Source organism: Dasypus novemcinctus, chromosome 21 (genome assembly GCF_030445035.2).
Source record: "Dasypus novemcinctus isolate mDasNov1 chromosome 21, mDasNov1.1.hap2, whole genome shotgun sequence".
NCBI classification, from domain to species: domain Eukaryota; kingdom Metazoa; phylum Chordata; class Mammalia; order Cingulata; family Dasypodidae; genus Dasypus; species Dasypus novemcinctus.
Window position 1 is genome coordinate 43,047,270 of NC_080693.1, and position 24,457 is coordinate 43,071,726.

The 24,457-nt window shown below is 38.4% G+C and overlaps 1 protein-coding gene and 1 long non-coding RNA gene across 5 annotated transcripts in view; one reads left to right on the forward strand and one right to left on the reverse strand.

The window, feature by feature from the left end:
* Positions 1-18,730, reverse strand: part of GGNBP2 (gametogenetin binding protein 2) — a 36,108-nt gene extending 17,378 nt beyond the window's left edge. For 2 of the 4 annotated variants that reach the window (XM_004462034.5, XM_004462033.5), the window contains exons 1-7: positions 18,538-18,726; positions 17,829-18,027; positions 10,167-10,247; positions 8,655-8,908; positions 4,307-4,405; positions 286-411; positions 54-167 (exon numbers count right to left, since the gene is read on the reverse strand). In XM_004462034.5, the coding sequence (XP_004462091.1) occupies positions 54-167; positions 286-411; positions 4,307-4,405; positions 8,655-8,908; positions 10,167-10,247; positions 17,829-17,921 (767 nt within the window). In that variant the 5' untranslated portion in view covers positions 17,922-18,027; positions 18,538-18,726. Of the gene's footprint in view, positions 1-53; positions 168-285; positions 412-4,306; positions 4,406-8,654; positions 8,909-10,166; positions 10,248-17,828; positions 18,028-18,537 lie in introns of all 4 variants that reach the window. The other 2 variants (XM_004462036.4, XM_004462035.5) reach the window with 2 other exon arrangements.
* Positions 18,731-18,816: 86 nt separating this feature from the next.
* Positions 18,817-20,764, forward strand: LOC131275020 (uncharacterized). The gene is made up of 2 exons (XR_009182406.1): positions 18,817-19,080; positions 19,191-20,764. It is a non-coding gene; the product is annotated as an uncharacterized lncRNA (long non-coding RNA).
* The last annotated feature ends 3,693 nt before the right edge of the window (positions 20,765-24,457 follow it).

A 24,457-nucleotide genomic window follows, 5' to 3' on the forward strand; every position in this document is an offset into this window, starting at 1 on the left:
CAAACATAGGTAAGGCACCCTCCACATTATCCTATGATGAACTTTAGACTTACCTGTGCTTTCGCAGATATGTTTCTAGTGTTTCTAAAAGACAACTAGAGTCAATTAAAACTACTTCATCCCTGCATTCCTGGGACATTAGTTCCCATACGTCCATCCAACAACCTCTGCAGAAACAAACAAAAATTAGTGAATAGAAGGAATGTGTAAGGGTGAAACGGTATTAAAAAAAAAAAAAAAAAAAAAAAAGGTGGGGGGGCAGAGTAAAGGATTGCTTGATTTTACCTGGCTGTTCCCTGGAAAGGTCCATAATGGAAAATGATCCTACACTTGCTGTCCTTCCTGTGGTCTTCACTACTTCTCTTATCTGTACTTAACTTCTCTGAACTGACACTGCTACTGCTCCCTTCACTGTAGTACAGTATATAGTACAAAGCTTAGTGACACTGAGATAATCTGAAGGAATAATTTCTACAGTCTAAATTAAAATCATGAATTCTTTAACACATTAAGATATTAGTAGGATAAATTTACCAATTTGTATATAATATTACATAATCACTTTAATCATATTAAAATGTTATTTAAATGTGTGCTCACATTTTTGCATAAGAACTTCTGCTTGACTATCAAGTTTACCTGATACAATTTAACAACACTTACATTTATCAAGAAAGCAAATACTAAGCACTTTACAAGCAAATCTCTTTGGAATGTTTTTAAGTCAAAAGGGATGGAAAAAATTATAAAAATTATAAAAATATTTCACCTATAAATATGGATTGATCTTCCACAAAGTGAAAATTCTAAAAACTTTTGAGATCTACTTAATGTGATTTTTAAAAATCACTGCTTTTTATAGTCCATGGCAACACAAATCTACCTTCAGACTTACAATTAGCTGAGGAAAAAAAAATTGCAGATTAATCTAATTATATTAAGTATATTCTTACATCCACTAAAGTAAAGATAGCATACTAACATGAACACTTTACACAAGCTAAGTTAGAAGTACTATACAAATAATTTTTTAAAACTTACTAAAAACTTCCCAGACTCTCCCTCCCCCACAGGTTTCAATGTGGCGCTGGTTTGTTGCAATGTGGCATTTTGCTTTGTTGCAGATGTGCATTCCAAGAGAAATGTGTGTCTTTACTCCATTCAGTGACTGTCTTCTTGATTTTTCATCATTTTGAACTGGCTCCTGCCTGTCCTTCTGCAAGTCTCTCTACAGTCCTAGAATTTCATTACCTTGGATGCTTGAGAAGGAAAAACCTCTGAATCTTCACTTACCCTACCCAATAAAGCTAACTATGTATTTCTCAACCCCCTGCTTCATATACAAGGACACAGATACAGTTCAGGTCCCCACTCACCAAGGCTGAGGTCCCCTTACTTTATTTTTTTAGGAGGTAGTGGGGATTGAACCCAGAACCTCATACCTGGGAAGCAGGCACTCAACCACTGAGTGACTCCCCAAGGTCACCCTATTTCTGGCAACAAAAACCTCAACTTCTGATATGCCTTCCATGTTATATTCTTTCACTCTAGACTCCCACATTTCCTCTTTTTCGAATTATGCTTGAGTGATCCATAATTTCTAGAAGCTAAATGACTCTCAAACACAGGTTCTCATAATTGAGGAAAAGGTTAATGAAGAGAAATCAGAGCTAGGGAATAGGTGAAATATCATTGGGGGAGTAGCTCAAGTGGTTGGGTGCCTGCTTCCCACGTACAAGGTCCCTGGTTCGATTCCTGGTACACCCTAAAAACCAAACAAACAAATGAAAAACCCAACTCTCACTGGGGAGCAGATGTAGCTCAGTGGTTGAGCACCCGAGCTTCCCATGTACGAGGTCTTGGGTTCAACCCCCAGTACCTCCTAAAAAATAAACAAATATCAGAATGTAAAAGCAATAATAATAATAAAACCTTAAAAACAGGAAGCCAATGTGGATCAGCAGTTGACTGCTGGTTTCCCACATAAGAGGTCCCAGGTTCAATCCCTGGCCCCCGCACCTCAAAAAACAAACAATTCTACAACTCAAACCAGGATTTACTTCATCATCTCTCTAGTCCTTAATGTACTTATATTACTCCTTCCTTTCAAATCAAGCTTTTTGAAAAAGTAGTCTTCCAATTCCTTATTCTACCACCATATTTCCCACTCACAATTTAACCCATTACAACCTTATAGTGCATTCACTTTTCCACCCATTCCAATCTGGATTCTGCTTCCACCCAACCACTAGATCTGTTCATCAAGATCATCAATTATCTGTTTTGCTGAATACAGTGGGCACTTCTGGGTCCTTGACAACACAGAAACATTCAATACAACTGGCCAGTCCTCCCTGAAGCACTCTCTTCCCTAGGCTTCCTCTTACCTCTCTGGATACTCTTTCTCAAGTTTCTTTACTAGCTGCTACTTTTCCACCATTAAACTGAATTCCTCAGTATTCTTCTCTTAATCCACACTCTTCCACTAAGTGATCTTACCTCTTGTTCTCTAATATGATTCTCAACTGTCAGCTACAGGCCTGTAAATCCAGCCCAGACCTTTCCTTCGAATCTCAAACTTATTTCCAGACAGACAATAACTTGAGTTTACTAACCAACTATATTATACTTTTCCTGGAGAAAGTCTAAACAAAAAAGAAAAGAGGAGGGGGTGGCAACCTCAACAGTGGAAATATATACAATGGAGTCAAACAGCATAAAATGGCAGTGACCAACCAAGGCAAGGGGAGGCAAGTGAGTCTTGGCTAAGCAGACCGTACTCCCTAGCCTGTGGTCCATATGGTCGAAGTAACTAAAGCTACCTTAGCGAGAAGACACTGTTTAAATTCAACTAACTCCATTCATACTGATTCCATGCTCAGCAAACAACTTTTTGAACATTTGGCTTCCCATGTAGTGGGGCTATAGTTGGCCTGGGGTATGAAGTCAGTGGAGGTTTGTTTTTTTGTTTTTAAGCTGAAAGATAGGAAAACATACCTGTATGTCAATTTAATAAAAACAGATAACTGACAAAGCAAACTCACTGAAAGCAAGAGATGGAATCCAGGGCAAAAGTGGAAGGACTGGTCTTTAAAGGAAAGTGGCAATAAGTAGGCTACATGTTGCTTTTTAGCTGCTCAACAATGGATATGCATAACAAAAAAATGTAAAGTCAAAATAACCAGAAAGCAAGCTTTTTAGTTCCAATGCAATACCATATTACTCTGTGGCTTCAGCCAACAAGTCATGCAGATAAGTTATTATCTAATGAGAAAATTAGAATTCTGTAATCTTTAGAGGGAATTCTCTAAAGATATCAGTATATCAAGTATTTGAATAACAATTATCCTTAGATAACCACTTGGGAAAAAAAGTGTCCATATATTTCGATATGCATGGTGAAGTATGTAGGAATAGTAAAATAAACATAATGCCTGGAACTTGCTTTAAAATACTTCAGCAAAGAAAACGATGGATAAATTAAACAAACGTGACAAAATCTTGATAACTACTAATCTAGATGAAGGTATATGGGAGTTCCTTGTATATTTTCTCTACTTTTGTGTGTTTGACAGTTTTTATAGTGAAATTTTTAAAAGTTGTCCAAGAATAGAAAAAGAGTTTGTTTATAGATAAACAAGATACCACCACCCAGTCATCCAGGTCTTTTTTATCGGGGAGGAAAATATCTCTATAACAATGGTGTTGGTGACAATAATGAGATATTCAAAAGGTATTTTTAAAAATTAATTCAGATATATAATTTTATATCATCCTGTTCTCTCCAAAATAGAAATTACTTCTTAGAAACTTCCTTCAAGTTCCACAGATTCTCCTTACCACCCCCAAGAAATTTTGTATGGGACAATGCAGCACCGTGCTAGGAGACAGGGGCAGAAGCAACCATGGACATTGTATTATCTAATCAAAAAAACCCCTGCAAATTAGCTATATGAATATACATTGCCATAACTTATTCAAGACTTTTAAAAAATCCTTGATAATTATTAGGGAGACCTAGAGAGAAACACAAGAAAAATAACTTTATACATTATGACTATTACATAGATCAAAAAATAGTATCACTAACTCATAAGTGTCTGCACAGTCTCAACTTGCTTTCTCTGAAACATAATTTTTACAAAACTTTCTTAAAAGTCTACAAAACCATGAGATAGTTATTTTTGATGTTATATAGTACAACTAATTAATGAAATAAACTAGCAGTGTGTTGTCCCTTTTTATTATGATCAACAATTATAATTGTAACATTTAACAAAGTTTCTTGGTATTCAACTCTACTTACCCCAAAGGTTTTGGTTTGTGCGTATCTAAGGAGTGCAACTGACATCTCTTGTTCTTCTTACTTTTTGGAATAGCATCTATCATGTCATTTAGTTTGGACCTAATTGAAAATAAACCATTCATTAATATTCATTTTTATTTATAATTTTAAAGTATCACAGACATATTACCTATCTTGAAAATTTCTCATCACACAAATTCTAGCTCAAAAGAGTCTGTACACTCGTCTTCCCTTTCTATTTCCAGACTGTTAAAATGTCAAGAGACCTGTTCTATTCAGTGTAATCTTTCCCCCAGACTACATGTCTCACTCACCTGTATATCCCTACAATCTGCAGCAGTGCATGGCACTCAAATGTTATAACAGACTGCCACCTGACGCTAAGCCATCTTCCCTTGCCCAAATATCAAAATACACACATTATCCTTGATAACAAGCTGCAGATGCAAATATAGGAGAGGTACTACTATTACCCACACTCTACATCCAATCAATCCACAAAGCCTAATGGGTCTTTTAAATATGTGCAGAATCCAATCACTTCTCATGACCTCCAACTTTACCACCTTTGTCCAACTCACCATATCTCCAGCTTAGTTAACTGCAATAGCTGATCTTCCAAACAGTCTCCCTGCCTCTCCCTCCTTGCAGTCTAGATTCCAATCAGCACCTAGAATGATCCTTGCGAAACATAAGCTACATTATGTTACTTCTCTGTTCAAAAACTCTTCTCTCAGAGTAAAATCCAAAGTCCCTTACTTCCACTCTACATAGGAAAGTCTCAAGGTTCAGTCTTCAAACCACTTCTATATGTTTATCTATATTCACTCTTTAATGATCTTTCTAGTATCACAACTTTAAATACCATAATTTGCTAATGAATCAGATTTGTATCTCCAGGCCAGACCTCTGTGAACTCCACTTGGATGCCCAATTGGTATCTCAAACATAAAATGTCCAAAAATGAGCAACTCATTTTCCCCACAAAACTGCTCCTTCCAGTCTTACCCAGTTCTATAAATGGAAACCATCTGTCCTGTTCTTTAGACCCCAAATCTAAGTTTCACCCTTGATGCCTGCTTTCATATCGAATCCATTAGCCAATCTTGTTGGCTCATTCCTCAAAATACATCCAGAATCTGACCCATTTCTCACCATTTCTGTGGACATCACCTCGTCCAAGTCACCATCAACTTTTACCCAAACAGCCTCTGTATCTCTTGCTTCCATCCCTGCCCTTCCCATCCCTATCAGTATTTTCAACACAAGACAAAATATGCCTGATAAAACTTCAAGTTAGACCATGTCACTCACACGGCTCAAAACCCTCCTAAAAGGGAAAATTACCCAACACATTTTATGAAGCCAACATCACCCTAATACCAAAGTCAGATAAAGACACTACAAGGGAAGAATATTATAGACCAATCTCTCTAATGAACATAGATGCAAAAATTCTCAACAAAAGACTTACAAATCGAATCCAACAGCATATCAAAAGACTTATACACATCACAACCAAGTGGGATTTATTCCTGGTATGCCAGGCTGGTTCAACATAAGAAAGTCAATTAATGTAGTACACCACATGAACAAATAGAAGGGGGAAAAAACATGATACTCTCAATCGACAAGGAAACACATTCAACAAAATCCATCATCCTTTTTTGATAAAAACACTTCAAAAATAGGAATAGAAGGAAATTTCCTCAATCTGATAAAAGGCATATATGAAAAACCCACAGCCAACATCGTCAAAGGGTGAAGGTTGTAATCTTTCCCTCTAAGATCGGGAACAAGACAAGGATGCCCACTGTCACCACTGTTATTCATTATTGTACTAGAAGTTCTGGCTAGGGCAATTAGACAAGAAAAAAAAATTAAAGGCATCCAAATAGGAAAAGAGGAAGTAAAACCCTGACTGCAGAGGCCATGATCCAGTACTTAGAAAATACTGAAGTATCCATGACAGTTACTTGAGCTAATAAATGAGTTCAGCAAAGTGGCAGGATATAAAATCAACACATGAAAAATTAGTAACGTTTCTGTTCTCTAGTATGGAACAATCTGAGGAGGAAATCAGGGAAAATTCCATTTTCAATAGCAACAAAAATACTTCAATACCTAGAAATTAATTTAACCAAAGAAGTACAGGACCTATAATGAAGAAAACTACAAAACGATGCTAAAAGAAATTTTAAAAGACCTAAACCTAAACAATTGGAAAGACATTCTGTGTTAACGGATTGGAAAAATAAATATAGTGAAGATGTCAATCTTACCCAAACTGATTTATAGATTCAAGGCAATACCAATTAAAATCCCAACAACCTACTTTACAAAATTAGAAAAGGCAATTACCAAATTCATTTGGAAGGTCAAGTGCACCTGAACAGCCAAAAACATTCTAAAAAGAGTGACATAGGAGGAATTTCACTGCCTGACCTTGAAACCTATTACAAAGCTACAGTGGTCAAAACAGCATGCACGGACATAAAGACAAGACACATTGATCAGTGGAACATAATTGAGAACCCAGAAATAAACCCTCACCTATACAGTCAACTGATTTTTGACAAACCTACCAAGTCCATGTTAATAGGACAAAACAGTCTTTTCAACAAATGGTGCTGGGACAACTGGTTATCTATAACCAAAATAATGAAAGAAGACCCCTATCTCACTCCCTATAAAAGAATCAACTCAAAATGGATTAAGACCTAAATATATCAGCCAGGACCATAAAACTACTAGAAGAAAATGTAGAGAAACATCTTCAAGACTTTGTAGTAGGTGGTGGTTTCTTGGACCTTGCACCCAAAGCACACGGAACAAAAGGAAAAATAGATAATGGGACCTCCTCAAAATAAACACTTTTGCACTTCACAGGACTTTGTCAAAAAGAGTGAAAAGGCAGCTCACTCAATGGGAGAAAATATTTGGAATTACAGATCTGATAAGGGTTTAATATCTAGGATATATAAAGAGATGTTACAACTCAACAATATAAAGACAAGACAAATGACCTGATTAAAAAAAGACTTGAACAGACATTTGTCCAAAGAAGAAATACAAATGGCAAAAAAACACATGAAGAAATGCTCATCACTAATAATTAGGGAAATGAAAATCAAAACTACAATGAGATACCACTTCACACCTATCAGAAGGGCCACTATTAAAAAGACAGAGAACTGCAAATGCTGGAGAGGATGTGGAAGGATAGGAACATATATTCACCGCTGGTAGGAAGGCAAAATGAAACAGCCACTGTGGAGGACTATTTGGTCGTTCTTAAAGAAGCTGAATATAGACTTCTCATGTGACCTTGCAATACCACTACTGGCTATATACCCAGAACTGAGAGCAATACCAGATACAGACATCTGAACACCAATGTTCACAGTGACATTATTCACAATTGTCAAAAGCTGGAAACAACCCGGGTGTCCATCAACAGATGAATGGATAAACTGCGGTCTATTCACATGATGGAATATTATGCAGCTGTAAGAAGAAATGAAGTCGTAAAACATGACAACACGGATGAACCTGGAGGACATTACGTTGTGCGAAGCAAGCCAGACACAAAGGGACAAATACTGTATGACTGCATTACTATGAACTAAATATACTGTGTAACATATCATATAATCAAAAAAATTTTTTATACATATCCAGTATTTAAATGAGAAATGTTTTTATTCAACTGTTTTTAGTTTTTGTTTATATTTTGAATTACTAAATGTATAAAACAAAGTTTAAAAAAAAAACCACAGCTCTCCTAAAGCTTCCCCATCTCAAAGTAAAAACCGAAGACCTCAGGATGACCTACAAGGCACTACATGACTGCACCTTTTATTAATTCTCTGATCTCATTTCTCATTAGTGTTCCCTTCATTTATTTGGCTCCAGACACAAATTTCCTTGCTGACACCCAGCCTCTAAACCTTCATACTTGCTCTTCCCTGACTTCCCTCGGACATCTGCACAGTTTGCTCAACACCTCATTTAAGTCTATCTTCAAATGTCATTTTATCAGAGAGGCCTTTCCTGACCACCCTTCATATTTATTCCACCCATTATCTATCCCCTTATTCCATTTTCTATTCCCTTTACTCTGCTTTTCCTTTTGGACTTATCATATCTGGCATATATGTGTTTGCTTACATATTTCCCCACATGAGAGCAGAAACTTTACATTCACTGGCACACTGAAGTTATCCAAAGAAATTGTTGAACTGGACTCAATCTTTCCCTGACCAATTTTAGAGAAAAAAACATGCCAATGTCACCAAGCTATTTAAAAATTTAACAAGTCCATTTTTTCCTAACTGGCTATACTTACCCATGTACATAAAATAACGTATAAAGCTTCTTTGCATCAGTCATGCAGCTTCGAGTTACAGACAGGACTCCCTTTGGCCCTACTGTCAGGGGTTCAAGAGCAGGATTTCCAGACTCCACAAGCTGGGAAAAGAGGCGCTCCACACTGCGACGGCAACCAACACATGGGACGAGTTGAGAAAGTGCACTCAAGACTTCACGTGACGTCACCACCATGGCAATACTGAGATCTTGTTGCTTAAGCATACCATGTCGCTGAAGGAAAGAGAAAAAGAAAAAACGAAGAGTCCTTAAGATAGATATAAAATTCCTCTTTAATTACTACTCCTGTTCCTATTCTTTGTATAGTAAGTTCAAGGCTTGCCGTCTATCTACAAACAAGCCAGGAAGATAGGCTAGTCTGCCACATTGTACTGAATTTGTTTCATGAAGACCCCTGTTCTAGAATACAGGGTATAAGAAACTGCTCAAGATGCCAGGCCCCTAACCATTTATGTGCCCCAGCATGGCAAAAAAAAAACCCAAAAAACAAGAACCACCAGAAAAAAAAACCTGTATCTGGAAATTTAGGGCTTGTTCAAAAAATATTAAACCTAGTACTCTCACTTAAAAAAAAAAAAAGAAAGAAAAAAGGAAAAGGACACAATGCAACTTTACCACATCTTCTCAATTTTTAACAACACTTATGGTAGCTATAGAAGTTAAGATAAGATGATGATCATATAGAGCAGCAACTGTCAACCTGGAGCTATGGACAGGTATATTACTGGGAGAAAAGATGCCTAATGTTTACCTATATGGGATAGGAACCTGAAGTGAGTACCTAATAATGCTTGTGCATATGCATGTTATCTGTTGATTATGACAAATTAAAAAATGACTGAGAACCAAAAGCTGAGGCGATATGTGCAAATTCAAGTAAATAACTTCTACCTGGATGTAGTTATACTACAATTCCTCCATATTTACCAAATACAAGTGAGAAAGTAAGATAATTCCCAAGAAGAATTTTCTCACATTTACCACTAATCTTTCTTTCATCATTTTCTCTAAAAGTAGGAATAGAGTTTTTGTTTAAGCTAACAACTCATTTTTCATTATCTTGATCATATAGAGAAAGTATCGTATTGTTTGGGAATTAAAAATTAGCAAATTCATAATAATGTGATTATTTTTTACTTGAACAAAACAATTACTATAGAAAAAAACCAACAAATTATTAATGAAAAGTTGTATAACCTATCTTTAAAAAATAGGGAAAGAGGACCTGATGAAAGAGGGCCTTATGGATACTTAAAATGTTAACACAATACCACCAAATCTTCACATGACAGGTACATAAATCAGGCACATAACTATATTCACTGTAGCAACAACGAAATAACTTCAGTGTAATCTTAAGACCTAGGGAGCTCTGAACAAAATTAATACTTATTGGTAGAAATTTAAATGACTCAATAAACACACACACACACACACACACCACTTAAAACACTAATTTAAAAACAATTACCTGAATGAACTGCTTTAGTTGTGCACCATTGTTCTGATGCCCATCGAGATTTAACACATTGTCAGGAAATTCCATCACCATCTTAAAAAGCAAAGAAGAAGAAAATTATTTTATTCTTTTCAAACACAAGATATAGCCTATTTTATAAAGTCATTAAGACAGAAATAAACCCCTGAGGTCAGATTTGACACACACAGAAAAGTTTTTTAAAAATCCAACTTATACATTCGAAAGCCAAAATGGTATAGGCATTAGGAGCAAGGGCGATGAAAGCAAACAAATTCAAATTCAACCTCTGCCTCTTATAATCTATGGCATAACTCTGGGCAAGTTACTTTATCTGTCTGACTGTTTCCTCATTTGTAAAAGGAAGTTAAGAAATAATTTCTAATGTCTATCTCAAGAGTGGTTGTAAGGATTAAACAATATTTTAAAGTGTTTGTCGCAATGCCCTATAACAGCACTTAATAAATGGAAGAGCCTGATATTTTTAGTTATTTCTCTAACTATGGGAACAAAAATCTTATAGTAATAACTGTTAAATATATCTATTTATATATCTACCTACCTATCTTTCTATCTATACAGATACAGTTCTCAGAACAGTACCCTGGCACACAGTAAATATTTGTTCTAATTATGACAAAAATGATACATTGAGAAATTTACTTACTTATCAAAATTCACTACCAGGAGAAGAATATGAAGCTTAAAATATTTCAGGATGTCAGATAATGAGAATTAGTAATTAGCACATTTCAGAGATCTGTGACACCAATGATTTTAATAAATACCATAGTTGTGTACCACTAAAGAAAGACATAATAACTCTAAGATATCATAAAATTAAAGATGCATTCCAGAGATGTTAAAATGTGGAGAAAAGAGTATACCTTCAGGCGACGGACTTGACCCAGTGGTTTGGCCCAGTGGTTAGGGCGTCCATCTATCACATGGGAGGTCCGCGGTTCAAACCCCAGGCCTCCTTGACCCATGTGGAGCTGGCCCATGTGCAGTGCTGATGTGCGCAAGGAGTGCCCTGCCACGCAGGGGTGTCCCCCGCGTAGGGGAGCCCCACGTGCAAGCAGTGCACCCTGTAAGGAGAGCCGTCCAGTGCGAAAGAAAGTGCAGCCTGCCTAAGAATAGTGCCGCCCACATGGAGAAATGACACAAGATGACGGCAGCAAAAAGAAACACAGATTCCTGTGCAGCTGACAACAACAGAAGCAGACAAAGACACAGCAAATAGACACAGAGAACAGACAACCAGGGTGGGGGGGAAGGGGAGAAAAATAAATAAATCTTAAAAAAAAAAAAAAAAGAGTATACCTTCAAAACAATGAAAAACAGTAACACATTTATATCTTAACTATTTAATGCTAAAGACATGAGATACAATGTGCTAGGACCAAATTCTATTTCCAGAGAAAAGGGCCACAAACACCTACATACCTAATTACTCTCAGAAGAGTGAAGGCTGGACGGACACACCCATTTGGGGTAAAAACAAAGCAAAATAAACCCACTACTTGAATATGACCTTATAAAGATCTCTCTCTTTCCAACAGCACCACAAAGACCTACTCTTTAATGGAGGTGACCATTCCTTTCCCTCTACGTTAGAAATGAAAGGTTTAAAACATGCTTGTTCTAACAATAAACTGAGGACTCATTAGCAACTAAGGCAAATATAAACAATAAAAATAAGATCTTTTCTTGATTTGATAAGGGAGGGGGATACTGGCTATGTGAAGGAAAGAGACAAACATAGTAAGGATGAAGGATATAAAGAGAAAGGACACTGATGCAAACAGTAACTTAATAATCTGGACAACTTTATTTTCCACAATAGGTATATACAATATGACTCAAGTTTTTGTATGTGTATAATTTATCTTGAAGAAAAAGAAAATACATAATACATTAGATGTGGCTAACTAGGTAGTTAAGACAGACTTTTTTTTTTAATGTGCTCCTATCTTTCCAAAATGTATTACAATGCACAAATACTACTTATAATACAGGGAAAAGACTGGTTTACCTTGCTTCCAATTCTAGATACATTTGGAGACAGCCTTCTATTTGAATAGCTTTTACACAGTTTTAGAAGTTTCTTCCTTCATATGTATAGAATATATGTCCACCTTGCATAGTTCCAGGGATCAATTATCCAATTTTCAGGTTAACTGACATCAACATATTGTTTCTAGCTTTCCCTCTCAGTTTTCTTATTAATATCTCCAAAGGGTGATGTAATAATATACTCACGTAGCTTCATTTACATGAAGTACTGTTCTAAGAAATTTCAAATATTAATTCTAACAGTGGTACAAGGTAAAGTGAAGCCACTAGTCTACTTTAATACTGTAAAGCTACCAATGATTTGGTAAGGATTACTGAAATAAATGAGTAAAGCAACAAATAACCTGTACCACTTATTTTATTTATCAGGATTTTAAGATTTAAAAAAAAATTTATTTCTCTCCCCTTTCCTCTCCCCCGCCCCAGTTGTTTGCTCTCTGTGTCCATTCGATGTGTATTCTTCTGTGACCACCTCTATTCTAATCAGCGGCACCAGGAATCTGTGTTTCTTTTTGTTGTGTCATCTTGCTATGTCAGCTCTCCGTGTATGCGGCGACATTCTTGGGCAGGCTGCACTTTTTTTTGCGCTGGGCAGCTCTCCTTATGGGGCACACGCTTTGCACGTGGGGCTCCCCTACATAGGGGTACACCTCTGCATGGCACAGCACTCCTTGCGTGCATCAGCACTGCACATGGGCCAGCTCCACATGGGTCAAGGAGGCCCGGGGTTTGAACCATGGGACCTCCCATGTGGTAGGTGGACACCCTATCCATTGGGCCAAGTCCGCTTCCTATTTATCAGGATTAACCATATATTCAAATTTTAATAAATATTTAATAATCCTGGTAATTAAGTGGTTCAGAAAACTGATGAGAGAATAAAAATAACTGAGAGTGCAATTAACTCACATTATGTTTTTTGGAATCACCATGAGGTTTGAGACATACAGAAATTTAACTGTCAAGTCATTAAAAAAGGTATAGGATGAACTTTTAGAGCCATGTAACTGAACAGAACACTGCAGTTCACTCCAAACCTACCATTTAAAACACACACACACCTTGATTTGCATTTTCACTTCCTTGATACAAATATACATATTTCACCACGTAACTGCCACCAAAAAAACCTTTTTTTAATTAAGACAATAACCTATACTATTTTTAGAACAAAACTAATTTAAGAAACATTCAAACAATGTTCCTTATTTAACCAAATCGAAGTCTTCACAAGCTGGTTCACAGGTGAAATTCTAAGTTATGACTCTGTATAAGTGAAAAATTATTTTGATCACATATATATATTTTTTAAAATAATTAAAGCAGAGGTCAAAGAAGAGATCTAATATATTGCAACCTACCAGCTGCCTTTAAAAAATTTTAAGTGTATGGATAGTACTTACTTTAGGAATCCTTTTTTGAAAAGTCAGTAAAGAACAAGGTTAAAATCACAATGAAAAAAAAACCAAGAAGTTAATTTCAGACCATTTCATTTTACCTAACCAGTACAGGTCTGTAAGTGTCAAGATCCGGTCTATTACTGTTCCTTGCCTTTCCAACACTTAGAACAATGGCTTTTTACTATGTGGCCAATCACTATATGCTGCTTAAAAGATTAACAAAAAAACAAAAAAAAAAACAAAAAACAAAAAAAAAAGGGAAGGCTGAAAGGACAGAGGCACTGTTTTTTCCCCATTTTTTCAAACCACTTCCTTGACTTAATCTTTGCATTCTAGAATATCTAAAAGACAGTCCTATAAAGTATTTCATAGGTATAGTTTCACAGAGAAATCCTTAGTGTTCTGCTTCATGAGTCTGCCTATCCATAGCTGGTCAAAAACAACCAGACACTATGCTGCAATTACTGCTTTATAAAGTTTACAGAATATTACCCACTTTCACTCTTAAGTATTTAGTCCTGGTTTCTCCTGACCACAAATAACCTGTTTTTAGCACATCCTCACAAGCTCTAACTATATTAGGTTTGTATTATCAGAGTCATTTTCACTTTAGTTTTACCTTTCTACGCCTTCCTCCTCACAGCTATTTGTAACATCTATTACCCTCAGTAAAATTAAATATTAAATCAAGAGTTGAAAGATAAAATGTTATATGCCATCCCCAGATGAATATTATAATTTAAAGTCTCAGATAGTTAAAAAGTCTTGAGAGTTTCGAGTCCATTCTAATTGGTTTGAAACAGGAAGGTAAATAACATTCCAGAAATATTGTAATAATTTGATACTAGTGATCAAGAGCTTTATGAAAGCTTCTTACATTTGATCCAGTAATGGCTCTTCCAGAAGACAAAAAAATCTAAGTACAAAATCTTACAAATTATTTTTATTCTTAGTAGTATTTCACATAGATATATATATAACCACCTTTCTACCCAACAATAGAAAAATGAGTAAATTATGGAATGTATGCAAAAGAATATCATAGCCATTAAAAATGTTTCAGAATGACAAGAGAAAATGCTCTCAATACTACATATAGGGGAAAAAAAGCAGGATACAAAATCGTATAGAAAACAGTATACCTCAATTCTGCATCTATGTATATATGATTGAATTAACAACAAATGCTACTATCCTTAATTACCCCTGGGAAGCAGGTTATAGGTAACTCCTTTATTTTACAGATATTTTTCAAGACAATTTATAAGTACATATTTTGACACTATTAGTCCCTAAAAAAAATTTGCTTAAAAATTTTAATTCTTCTGAAAGAAACTTAATTAAAAATAGAAAAAAAAATTGTAATTATTCAACAGTATCTTTAAAATACAATCTGTATTCTATCATCTGTTTTACAATTCTAATAAGAGTGAACAGTATTTTAGCCACATAGCATACTACTTTCCTAACTATTCTATTAGTTTACTTATTTGGGATTTTCTCAAATACATCCACATCACACCACAGTACTCGAGTGTTCAAACCACTAAAAGTACTATGAAGTACTTTTAAATTTGGAGGCAATACAGCATATAAAAAGGAGGCTACTCTCTCACATAAAAGCTTAATTTCATTTTACAAATCCAAGTTAAAATCAATTTAACAAAGCAAGAAGTTTCTGCTTCTATTACTAAAATGATAAACAGTTGTAACTTATTATTAACTGACTGTTAACACTGTAACTAGATGTAACATTTAACTGCTAACATTATCCTAAGGCTACTTGAAATAAACAATCATTTGTTTTTCTCTCACAAAGATTACAGTTTCAACGGTGCATTACCTACGGACCCTAGAAACTAAGACTAAACCAAATGTTAACTTTAGGCATACACTGTTCTCAAACTATCAATAGACAAGTGCAGCGCATAAGGCTGCAAACTTTACAGACATCTTCCCCACCGCTCCTTCCCAACAACAGGTGTTTTCCTTTGCATTCTCCCTTTAAGTAGTATTTAATAGAATGGTCCCGAAAGAAACTGGTTTCCCTGAAGACAGTACATTCTCGACAAGAATTTATACTAACTAGATTCAATGTCTGTGTAGACGTTACAAGACAAAGTAATAAATGAAATATCCTACTCGTTCTCTACTGATAAAAATCAATTCCAAGCTGCACTTTTTCCTGAATGTTATTTTGATATTTAAACTAAATAAACCTAAATGTTATTTGCCTTGGTGACAAGTTCACCAGGTCTAGCCACCAGGCACAGTTCAATCCACACTTCTCTGGAGAAATAACAACATGACAGCACTGAATCACAGTGCAAGGTTTCATCTATTCCTACGAAAAATTTTGGAAAATAGTATCATTGTGGAAAGAATTAAGTATAAGAGCTCCAAAAGGTTGAGCATTTTCAAGTGCTGTATGATGGACATATTCATGCTGCATTCACACTAAAGGTGATTATGGGGGGATGAGGTGGCTTTCTGGGCCTACGTTGCTTAAAATTTTGTAAATATTCATATTTATGTTTATTTCCCCTATGTTTTAATATTATACACTTAAGAAAAGCCTTATATCCAAAACTCTTAGAATTCTGGGATAATAAACCTAAAAGTTTGATAATCAAACAATGTGCTTTAGAAAACTGCTTATGACAGAGGTAGAGAGAAGAAAGCAAATATCAACAAATAAACTCATATCAGGAGTTTTCAAATTGAGAAATGCATAATTTGATCAAAGTGCTAGGTTTTGGGATTTTTTTTTTACTATTTAAACTGCAAGTCCATTACATTTTTAAATGCAAAGAGTGCAGAAATCATAACCAAGGCATTTGTATAACTTCTAATCCATCATTCTATTTACTTTATGCCAGACCAAATTATTCTACCTTTTCCTTATTTAAAAAATGCACCTAGGTAATTATAGAATTAAGTTCTAATAAATTAAGCCATTCAGTAATTCTTCTAAAGCTCCTGAAAGAACTGTATCTCAATCAACTCTTAATTGAGACTGCCTATCAGAAAAGCAGAGTGGCATCTCTACAATGACTTGCATTCTATAAAAATTTGAAAAAAAAACCTTCAGTAGATATTTGCTAAAGAAAAATCAGGAACAAAATAGATCAACTGCCCTTGAATGGCATAAAATCAAAAATAATGAATAGGCCTATCTACACCAGATCAAAATAGGTAAATGTGTAAGATATGTGAATATGTCTTAATAAAACTGCTTTAAAAAAAAAGGTAAATGTATAATCCAAAAGCTGTGGCACTATAAAAATGCAGATTTCAAAGACATTCAGAAAAGGTTCAAACAACTACACTCTTCATTTCCTGTTCAGATTCGATTCAAATTTCTATTTCCTTTTAAAGGAAATAGTACAGCAAGACAGGGTCGATAATGCTATACAACCAACAACTCCAAAAAGGAAAACTACCCAGAACTAGGTCTTGACACTCAAGATGAGCAATCAGCTTTTTATAGTATTCATACACAATCAGTAATTTCGCTTCCTTTAAAAATAGAAGAAAAAAAACACAACTACCTGTAAACTAAAGAATAACTGATGCCAGCAAAGCACGTTTTGAAGAGTCATGGCCTAGCAATACAATCATTTCTGAGTGTTCACGTGGTAAGCAACACAAGACCATTTACAACGAAACCAAGTCATTTTTGTGGCATCTTTACTATGCAAGAGCATGTCACTTTGCCCTCGGTAATTATGCATATGTAGTGAGAGTTCCAGTATTAAAATAGAAAATATACAGGTAGCAGTACAGCTGCGACATTTCCAGATAATTAAGCCTCCCCGAGGGTAGGTGGTTTCTGTAAGGGATAGGCCCTAAACGCCCAAGATTCTTCAACCCCATTCCGAGGCTCGTGCTGTGGCAAAAACAGCGTGTCCTGAAGGAAAAGGGTAAAAGGAAGAGGATTCAACAAGGAAGGAAAACCTGGGAAGAGGGGCTCAAAGTGCGAACGGAACGCTGGGCTTGGGGCCCGCAAAGGTTACCGAGCGACCCACTGCAAAGGCGAGTTTGTGAGGCCTGCCAGGGAGAAGGCCTCGCCTAGGAGTTGCAACACACTCTTTCTCCAGTACGCAGCGCTCGGGCTGGGGGAGGGGGAGGAGGGGAAACAGCTGCCAGGGGAGCGGCGGGCCCGACCCGGCCCGCTCACCGTGAGGGTGTCGTCAATGTAGAGGGGAATCTGCCTCCTCTCGAAGGGGAACTCCTCCTCCCCGTCCCTGCACACTGCCACCAGTCGCGCCATCGTCCCCGACGCTGCCGTTGCCACAGTCACCACCTCCTCCCAGCTGCCGCCGCTGCCGCCGCCGCTGCTGCTCCTGCCGCCGCTGCCGCCTCCTCCCAGCTCCTGCCTGCAACAGCCAAACCCCGCGAGCGTAAGCACCCGCCGCCGCGCAGCACATTCGCCACGGGGGGGAGGGGAGGGAGCCGAGCAGGAGGAGAACGGAGAGCCGGGCTGCGTTTCCCATCACCCGATTCCACACGCGCTCAGCCAATCAGCGCCAAGCAGCGCCGGGACCCGCCCCCTCGCGCCGCTCTCCCTCCCCACCCCCCTCGCCGCCTCCAGTCCAGGTCCAAAAGAGAGGCGGAAGGGACCCGCCGGCCGGGGGGCTTCCCCAGCCCGTCAGGGGAGACCCGGCCGCCGGACTCCATCCCCGGCCTCAGCTCCCCAGCCCACTCCTCGCTTCCCACTGCCGGGGTGCCTTCAGCCCACAGCTAACCCCTTCAGCCCCTTTCTTGGTGCGCCCCGCCCAGTCAGTCCCCAAGGCTGCAGTTGCCCAGCACGACCCCGCCCCTGGGAGGGGTCGACCCCGCCTCAGCTCTGCGGAGGCCTGGAGGGGACGCTAAGACCATTTCCTCACCCAGTCGGCGGAGGCCTCTCGGTTCTGACCTTCACCGTTTCGTGGTCGCCTCTCTGACCCCCACCTCTGCTCCCCGTTACCGGCTGACGAGGCCCGCGTCAGGGCCGGCTTGGGTAGGAGCGCGGCTCCGAATGCCGTTTCCTCTCCAGAATCAGTCAGCCACTCGCGCCACGGGGAGTGGGGGAGGGCGGGCGGGGGACGTGGGGAGGGTGGGGCAGGGAGGGGCCGAGAGCGCCGGGCGGAGCCCCGCCTCCTCTCGCGAGACTATTGACGACCGCTCCTGGGTCGTAGCTTTCGGAATCCTCGCGGGGTTGGTGAGGGTCCTTCCCTGGCCATTGCGAGCCGGTGACCCACCGTGTATCCCCAGTCTAGCTTCTTAAATCCAGAATAGGACTGATAGGGTGAGTAGTAGGCCTAAACCTCAGTACCCCGCCACGCGCGCCTGGGGACCGCTTTCTCGAGGGCCGGAGAAGGAAGGGGATGAAGGGAGCCGAGGAGAGTTGACTAGGCGGACCCGAGGGTCGAGGTCCATTGAGGACTTAGGTAAGTGGTGAGGAGCTGAGGCCTTCGAAGGCAGTGAGTGAAAGGCGAGAGTGAAGGGACAAGGAGGCGAGTATCGAGGGGGTAAGAGACAATCTGAACTTGATGTCCAGGTACTTGATGCCGCTTAATTCGCTTTCCCTTGCGGGAAGATTGGAGGAGAAATGGCCCGCGCCGTGGCTCTGACTGCCTGAGTCCCCAGAAGCCACTTGTATAACTGCTTCCCAATCTGGGACTACCTCGAAATCCAGCCGAGGAGACCGAAAGTGTTTAAGAACTGACTTTTTTTGTTTTTGTTTTTGGTAACACGAGAGGCAAATAGAAAATCTACCATACTTTCCATGAAGAGTGGCTTGTGTTTGTACCCTGACCTGAGGAACTTCTTGGGCTAAGTAAATATTAAAGACTTAGACCAAGGACACCGATTTGGGCACAAAACTGTTGCTAGCCAAAGGCCTTTCCCTCTGGCCATCTGAGAAGCAGAGCTGCTGTAAAGATAATTCCTCTACACTCTGCCTGCCACCGTTTACTAAGTTTTTACCTTGAAGGTTTTAAAGGCCTGTTGTAAAGCCAAAATAAAATTGTTGAGAAGTCTTTTGCCAGTGAAAGTTTTGAAGGTTTTGAGGATAAATCCATTTTTACTCTACCACGATGTAATCCTAAGGATAAATCTTTCTTTCCTGGAAGAATAGACTAGAACCGTGACACTGACCTTTAAAAGGTATTTTGGTCATCACATGAAGTCTTAGAGATTCACAACGACAGAAAAGCCCATAGTGCATCCTGAGCCATGTTGACTTATGACATTGTGTGGTCACTGTTAGGGTAGGTGACATAATAAACTGGAAGAACCATTGTTCAGTCCCAAAGGTGTGATTATCCAGTAAGTATTGGTCTTTTGTTAGGAGAGCCTAAGAGTGTGATTATTAGCTTAAATCCAGTAGGCATATAAAATATGCATGCAGTTTCTGACTGGTTAGATTACGCAGCCAAAACTTCAATTTTTTTCAAAAATCTCATGATTTATGTAAAAAACAAGCTTAAGAAAAATAGAATGTTTTTGTCTTTTAAAGTCTAGAGGTGCTCCTATATAAAGATGACATCAATTTATTATGCCTACTTTATACCTTTTAAGTTTCTTCTGGATTATGTTCAGCAAAGGAAGTTGAGAATTACTACCTTAATATATAGGTGTTAATTTTCATAACTTTCATTACTGAAAGTAAACTGAATACTAGCAAAGGAGAGAATATTCACCTTGGGGATTTAAATCTAAGTTAGAAAATGCATTAAAACCTAGTTATACGGGGAAACGGACTTGGCCCAGTGGTTAGGGCCTCCGTCTACCACATGGGAGGTCCACGGTTCAAACCCCGGGCCTCCTTGACCCGTGTGGAGCTGGCCCATGCGCAGTGCTGATGCGTGCAAGGAGTGCCGCGCCACGCAGGGGTGTCCCCCACGTAGAGGAGCCCACGTGCAAGGAGTGCACCCATAAGGAGAGCCGCCCAGCGTGAAAGAAAGTGCAGCCTGCCCAGGAATGGCGCCGCCCACACCTCCCATGCCGCTGACCACAACAGAAGCGGATAAAGAAACAAGACGCAGCAAACAGACACAGATAACAGACAACCGGGGGAGGGGAGGGGGGAATTAAATAAATAAATAATAAATCTTAAAAAATAAAATAAAACCTAGTTATAAAATATACTAAAATGTGAAAACTACAACAGTCTCCTTACATCTGAGATTATTTACCTCAGCAACTTGACTTTTAGGTCCACTGAGCACATTTCTTAGCGTCATTGGAAAATGTTTGATGTACCATAGTCATTCAATAAATTGAACTGTTGTAAGGCTGAAAAAATTGGAAAATTTACTAAATGAAGTTCTTAAGGAGTTAGTGTGGGTACTACAAATATAAACTCAATATTCAAGGGCAAATGTTTAGAAAATTATTTAATTGCAAAACAGTTTTAAGAAGCTTTTACTATGTATCTTCCCAGTTTAGATCAGGCACTTATTTTTACTTTCGCTATTGGTCCATCATCAACTGTAACCAGCACTTGTTTTTAGAGTATTGTCCTAAGCAGTTTAAAATTTAAAGTATCTGCCTTTAGAGAGCTTACCTCTAACTGACAAAATAAGTGATTACTACATAAAAACCAGTTTCCTATTTTTAAATTTCAATATTGGCATTGTGAAGGACCAGGTGGAAGGATTTGAAAGGCCAGAAAAGAGAAAGCAATCAACCACAGAGGGCATATGCTGGTACCTAATAAAGAAACAGTTTGAGTGTTAGAGATGTGATAATTACCAGCAAAGGATCATTTGTTTTTCTCCTTAAACAGCTTCCCATTGTCTGAGGAGACCAGCCAAAAACTCAGGCATAGAATTTGGGCAAAAATAGACCAAAAGCAAACTGTAGACTATAATGAATAGTAATATATTAGTATTTTTCATCAATTGTTAAAAAAAAAAAAAATTATGCCAAGTGATAGAAACCAAACACAAAGTACTGCCCATTGTTTGGCTCCATTTATGTAAATTGTAGATATAAATAAATTTATAGAAACAATTAGATTAGTAGACATGTACAGCAGGGGAAGGACAGAGGGATTGAGAGGTGAATGCTGGTAGGGGATTTTTCTTTTTGGGGTAATGAAAATGCACAAGTTTGTGATTCTACCAAAAGCCGCTGAATTGTACACTGTAGATGGATTGTATGGTATGTGAATGTTTCAGTAAAATTACTTTTTCCTCAGGCATAGATGAAATATGACTATTCCCCAAGCTACCTAGGTTTAAAAGAAATAGAGGGTACTCATTTATTCCTTACTATTTCTAGTCTATATGTAAACCAAGGAGCAAGGTATGATGTTTTTGTATGACATAGACAACATATTGGACATTGCTCAATAAAAACAAAACCAGTTGTCATCTTCTGAACACAAGACTATTGATAATATGTGATAGTTATCCCCACTTTACAATTGTGTAATATTATTATGGGAGTGAGTCACTTTCTGAAGGTCATAGATAAAATAATGTCCTAGACCAGATTATATTCTTCCTAGTTCAATCCCCACTGTCTTTTTCATTGTCCCTTCTCTTTCCTCAAGTTGATAGTTGATTAGTATACTTAGTTTGTAATATCCTAAGTTATTTCTTATGGCAGTAGAATCAACAGCAGAATGTGATTTAAATTACCTTAATTGTCCAAATCTGAGGATACGTCATTTGGGTTTCTTTTTCATGAGCTGATAGTAGAGAAGTTCTGTTGAACCTGTCAAAAACAGATGCAGGTTTAAAAGAAAAACAGTGTCCACAAGAAAATGTAAGCTCCTGGAGGACAGCAACTTGGTCTTATTTTGTCTTATCCCCAGCACCCGAAACATGGCACTCAAATCTCTGTTGAATGATCTCTCCTGTAAACTAGAATCAAGTTAGAGAGGTCTCTGCATGCTAATTCTTCTATTTTTATGTGTGCTGTTTCATTCAGTTTCTCTTACATGACTTTCAGAACTGAAGATAGCAAAAAAAGAAAACTCACAGAGTACACTTGGTTCTTTTAAGTTATGATTCATTATCTGTAACCGTTGAGACATAAATTTACTGAGATAGATACTTAAGCCCTAATGAGCAGCAGCAGACTAGTTAGACAACATACTCATTAACTCATTAGATAATTTAAAGTACTTTTAAAATGAGAAAACAATGTGGTTAGAGCCCCTCTGCCTGCCTCTGAATGCCTTGAACACATGTTGTTGAGTATTAGCACTGTGACATAATTAGCAGGAAAACCAATCACCTTTCCTAGTCTTACTTAATTTACATATTATAATCATTGGTTAAATTTCAAATATTTCCTTTTTAATTGAAAATAAAATCTAATCAATTTTTAATTTTTACAGGTCTCTAGCAGTTCAACATATTTATTTCTTTAAGGGGAAATTTCCTTTCAATAATAGAGTAGCACCAAATATAATTGATTGTAATTAGCAAATATAAAGTGCCACATAAGTGCTAAATTAGCCTTCATCAGTAACTGACTGAATGTAAACTAATTAGTATAATAGTTATATTGAACAAGTTAGGGAATAAAATAAATAAGAGGCAACTAATTTAACAAAAATACGATTTAACGTCAGGCAGCTCTACCTACTCTACACAAATAGTCCATATTGCTTGCCAAATAACGAATTAACTTGAACATTCTGACCCTCGTTTCTGCAATAATCAGATTTCCACCTGAAAAGAGACCTAAGGGCAAATTTCAATAGAATTTCCACCCACTTTATATACAATATATAGTGAACATTAGAAGGAATGTTATTAAAAACTAAGGACTTTCAAAAAATCTTACATTTTGAATAAAATTTTTTTTTAAAGATTTAATTATTTCTCTCCCCTCCCCACCCACCCCGGTTGTCTGTTCTCTGTGTCTGTTTGCTGCGTCTTCTTTGTCTGCTTCTGTTGTCAGCTGCACAGGAATCTGTTTCTTTTTTTGTTGTGTCATCTTGTTGTATCAGCTCTCCGTGGGGGCGGCGCCATTCTTAGGCAGGCTGCACTTTCTTTCGCGCTGGGTGGCTCTCCTTATGGGGTGCACTCCTTGCGCGTGGGGCTCCCCTCCGCGGGGGACACCCCTGTGTGGCACAGCACTCCTTGCACTCCTCAGCACTGCACATGGGCCAGCTCCACACAGGTCAGGGAGGCCCGGGGTTTGAACCACGGACCTCCCATGTGGTAGACGGACGCCCTAACCACTGGGCCAAGTCCGCTGCCCTTGAATAAAATTTTTGACTCAAGCTCTTTGTAGGATATTAAATCTTAATATAGCCATAGTTTTATTAGCTTAATACTTTGACTTTCTCATCTTTTTCACTAGTTCTTTCACCTTAACATGGTAGATGAAGTATGTCTGATGTGGCCCCTGCCTATTTCTCCAGCTCAGTACCCATACTCTTCCTTTTTCTGAGCTCCAGCCTTCCTTTCAGTTCCTTTTTTTAAAAAATTTTTTAATTGTTTTTTTTTTTAAAGATACATAGATCACAAAAATGTTACATTAAAAAAATATATGGGAAGCAGACTTGGGGCCCAATGGATAGGGCGTCCGTCTACCACATGGGAGGTCTGCGGTTCAAACCCCAGACCTCCTTGACCATGTGGAGCTGCCCCACATGCAGTGCTGATGTGCGCAGGGAGTGTCGTGCCACGCAGGGGTGCCCCCCTCTCCCGTGCGGGGGAGCCCCACGCACAGGGAGTGCGCCCTGTGGGGAGAGCCGCCCAGCGCCAGAGTTCAGCCTGCCCAGGAATGGTGCTGCACGGGGAGAGCTGACGCAGCAAGATGACGCAACAAAAAGAGACACATTTTCATGCCGCTGAC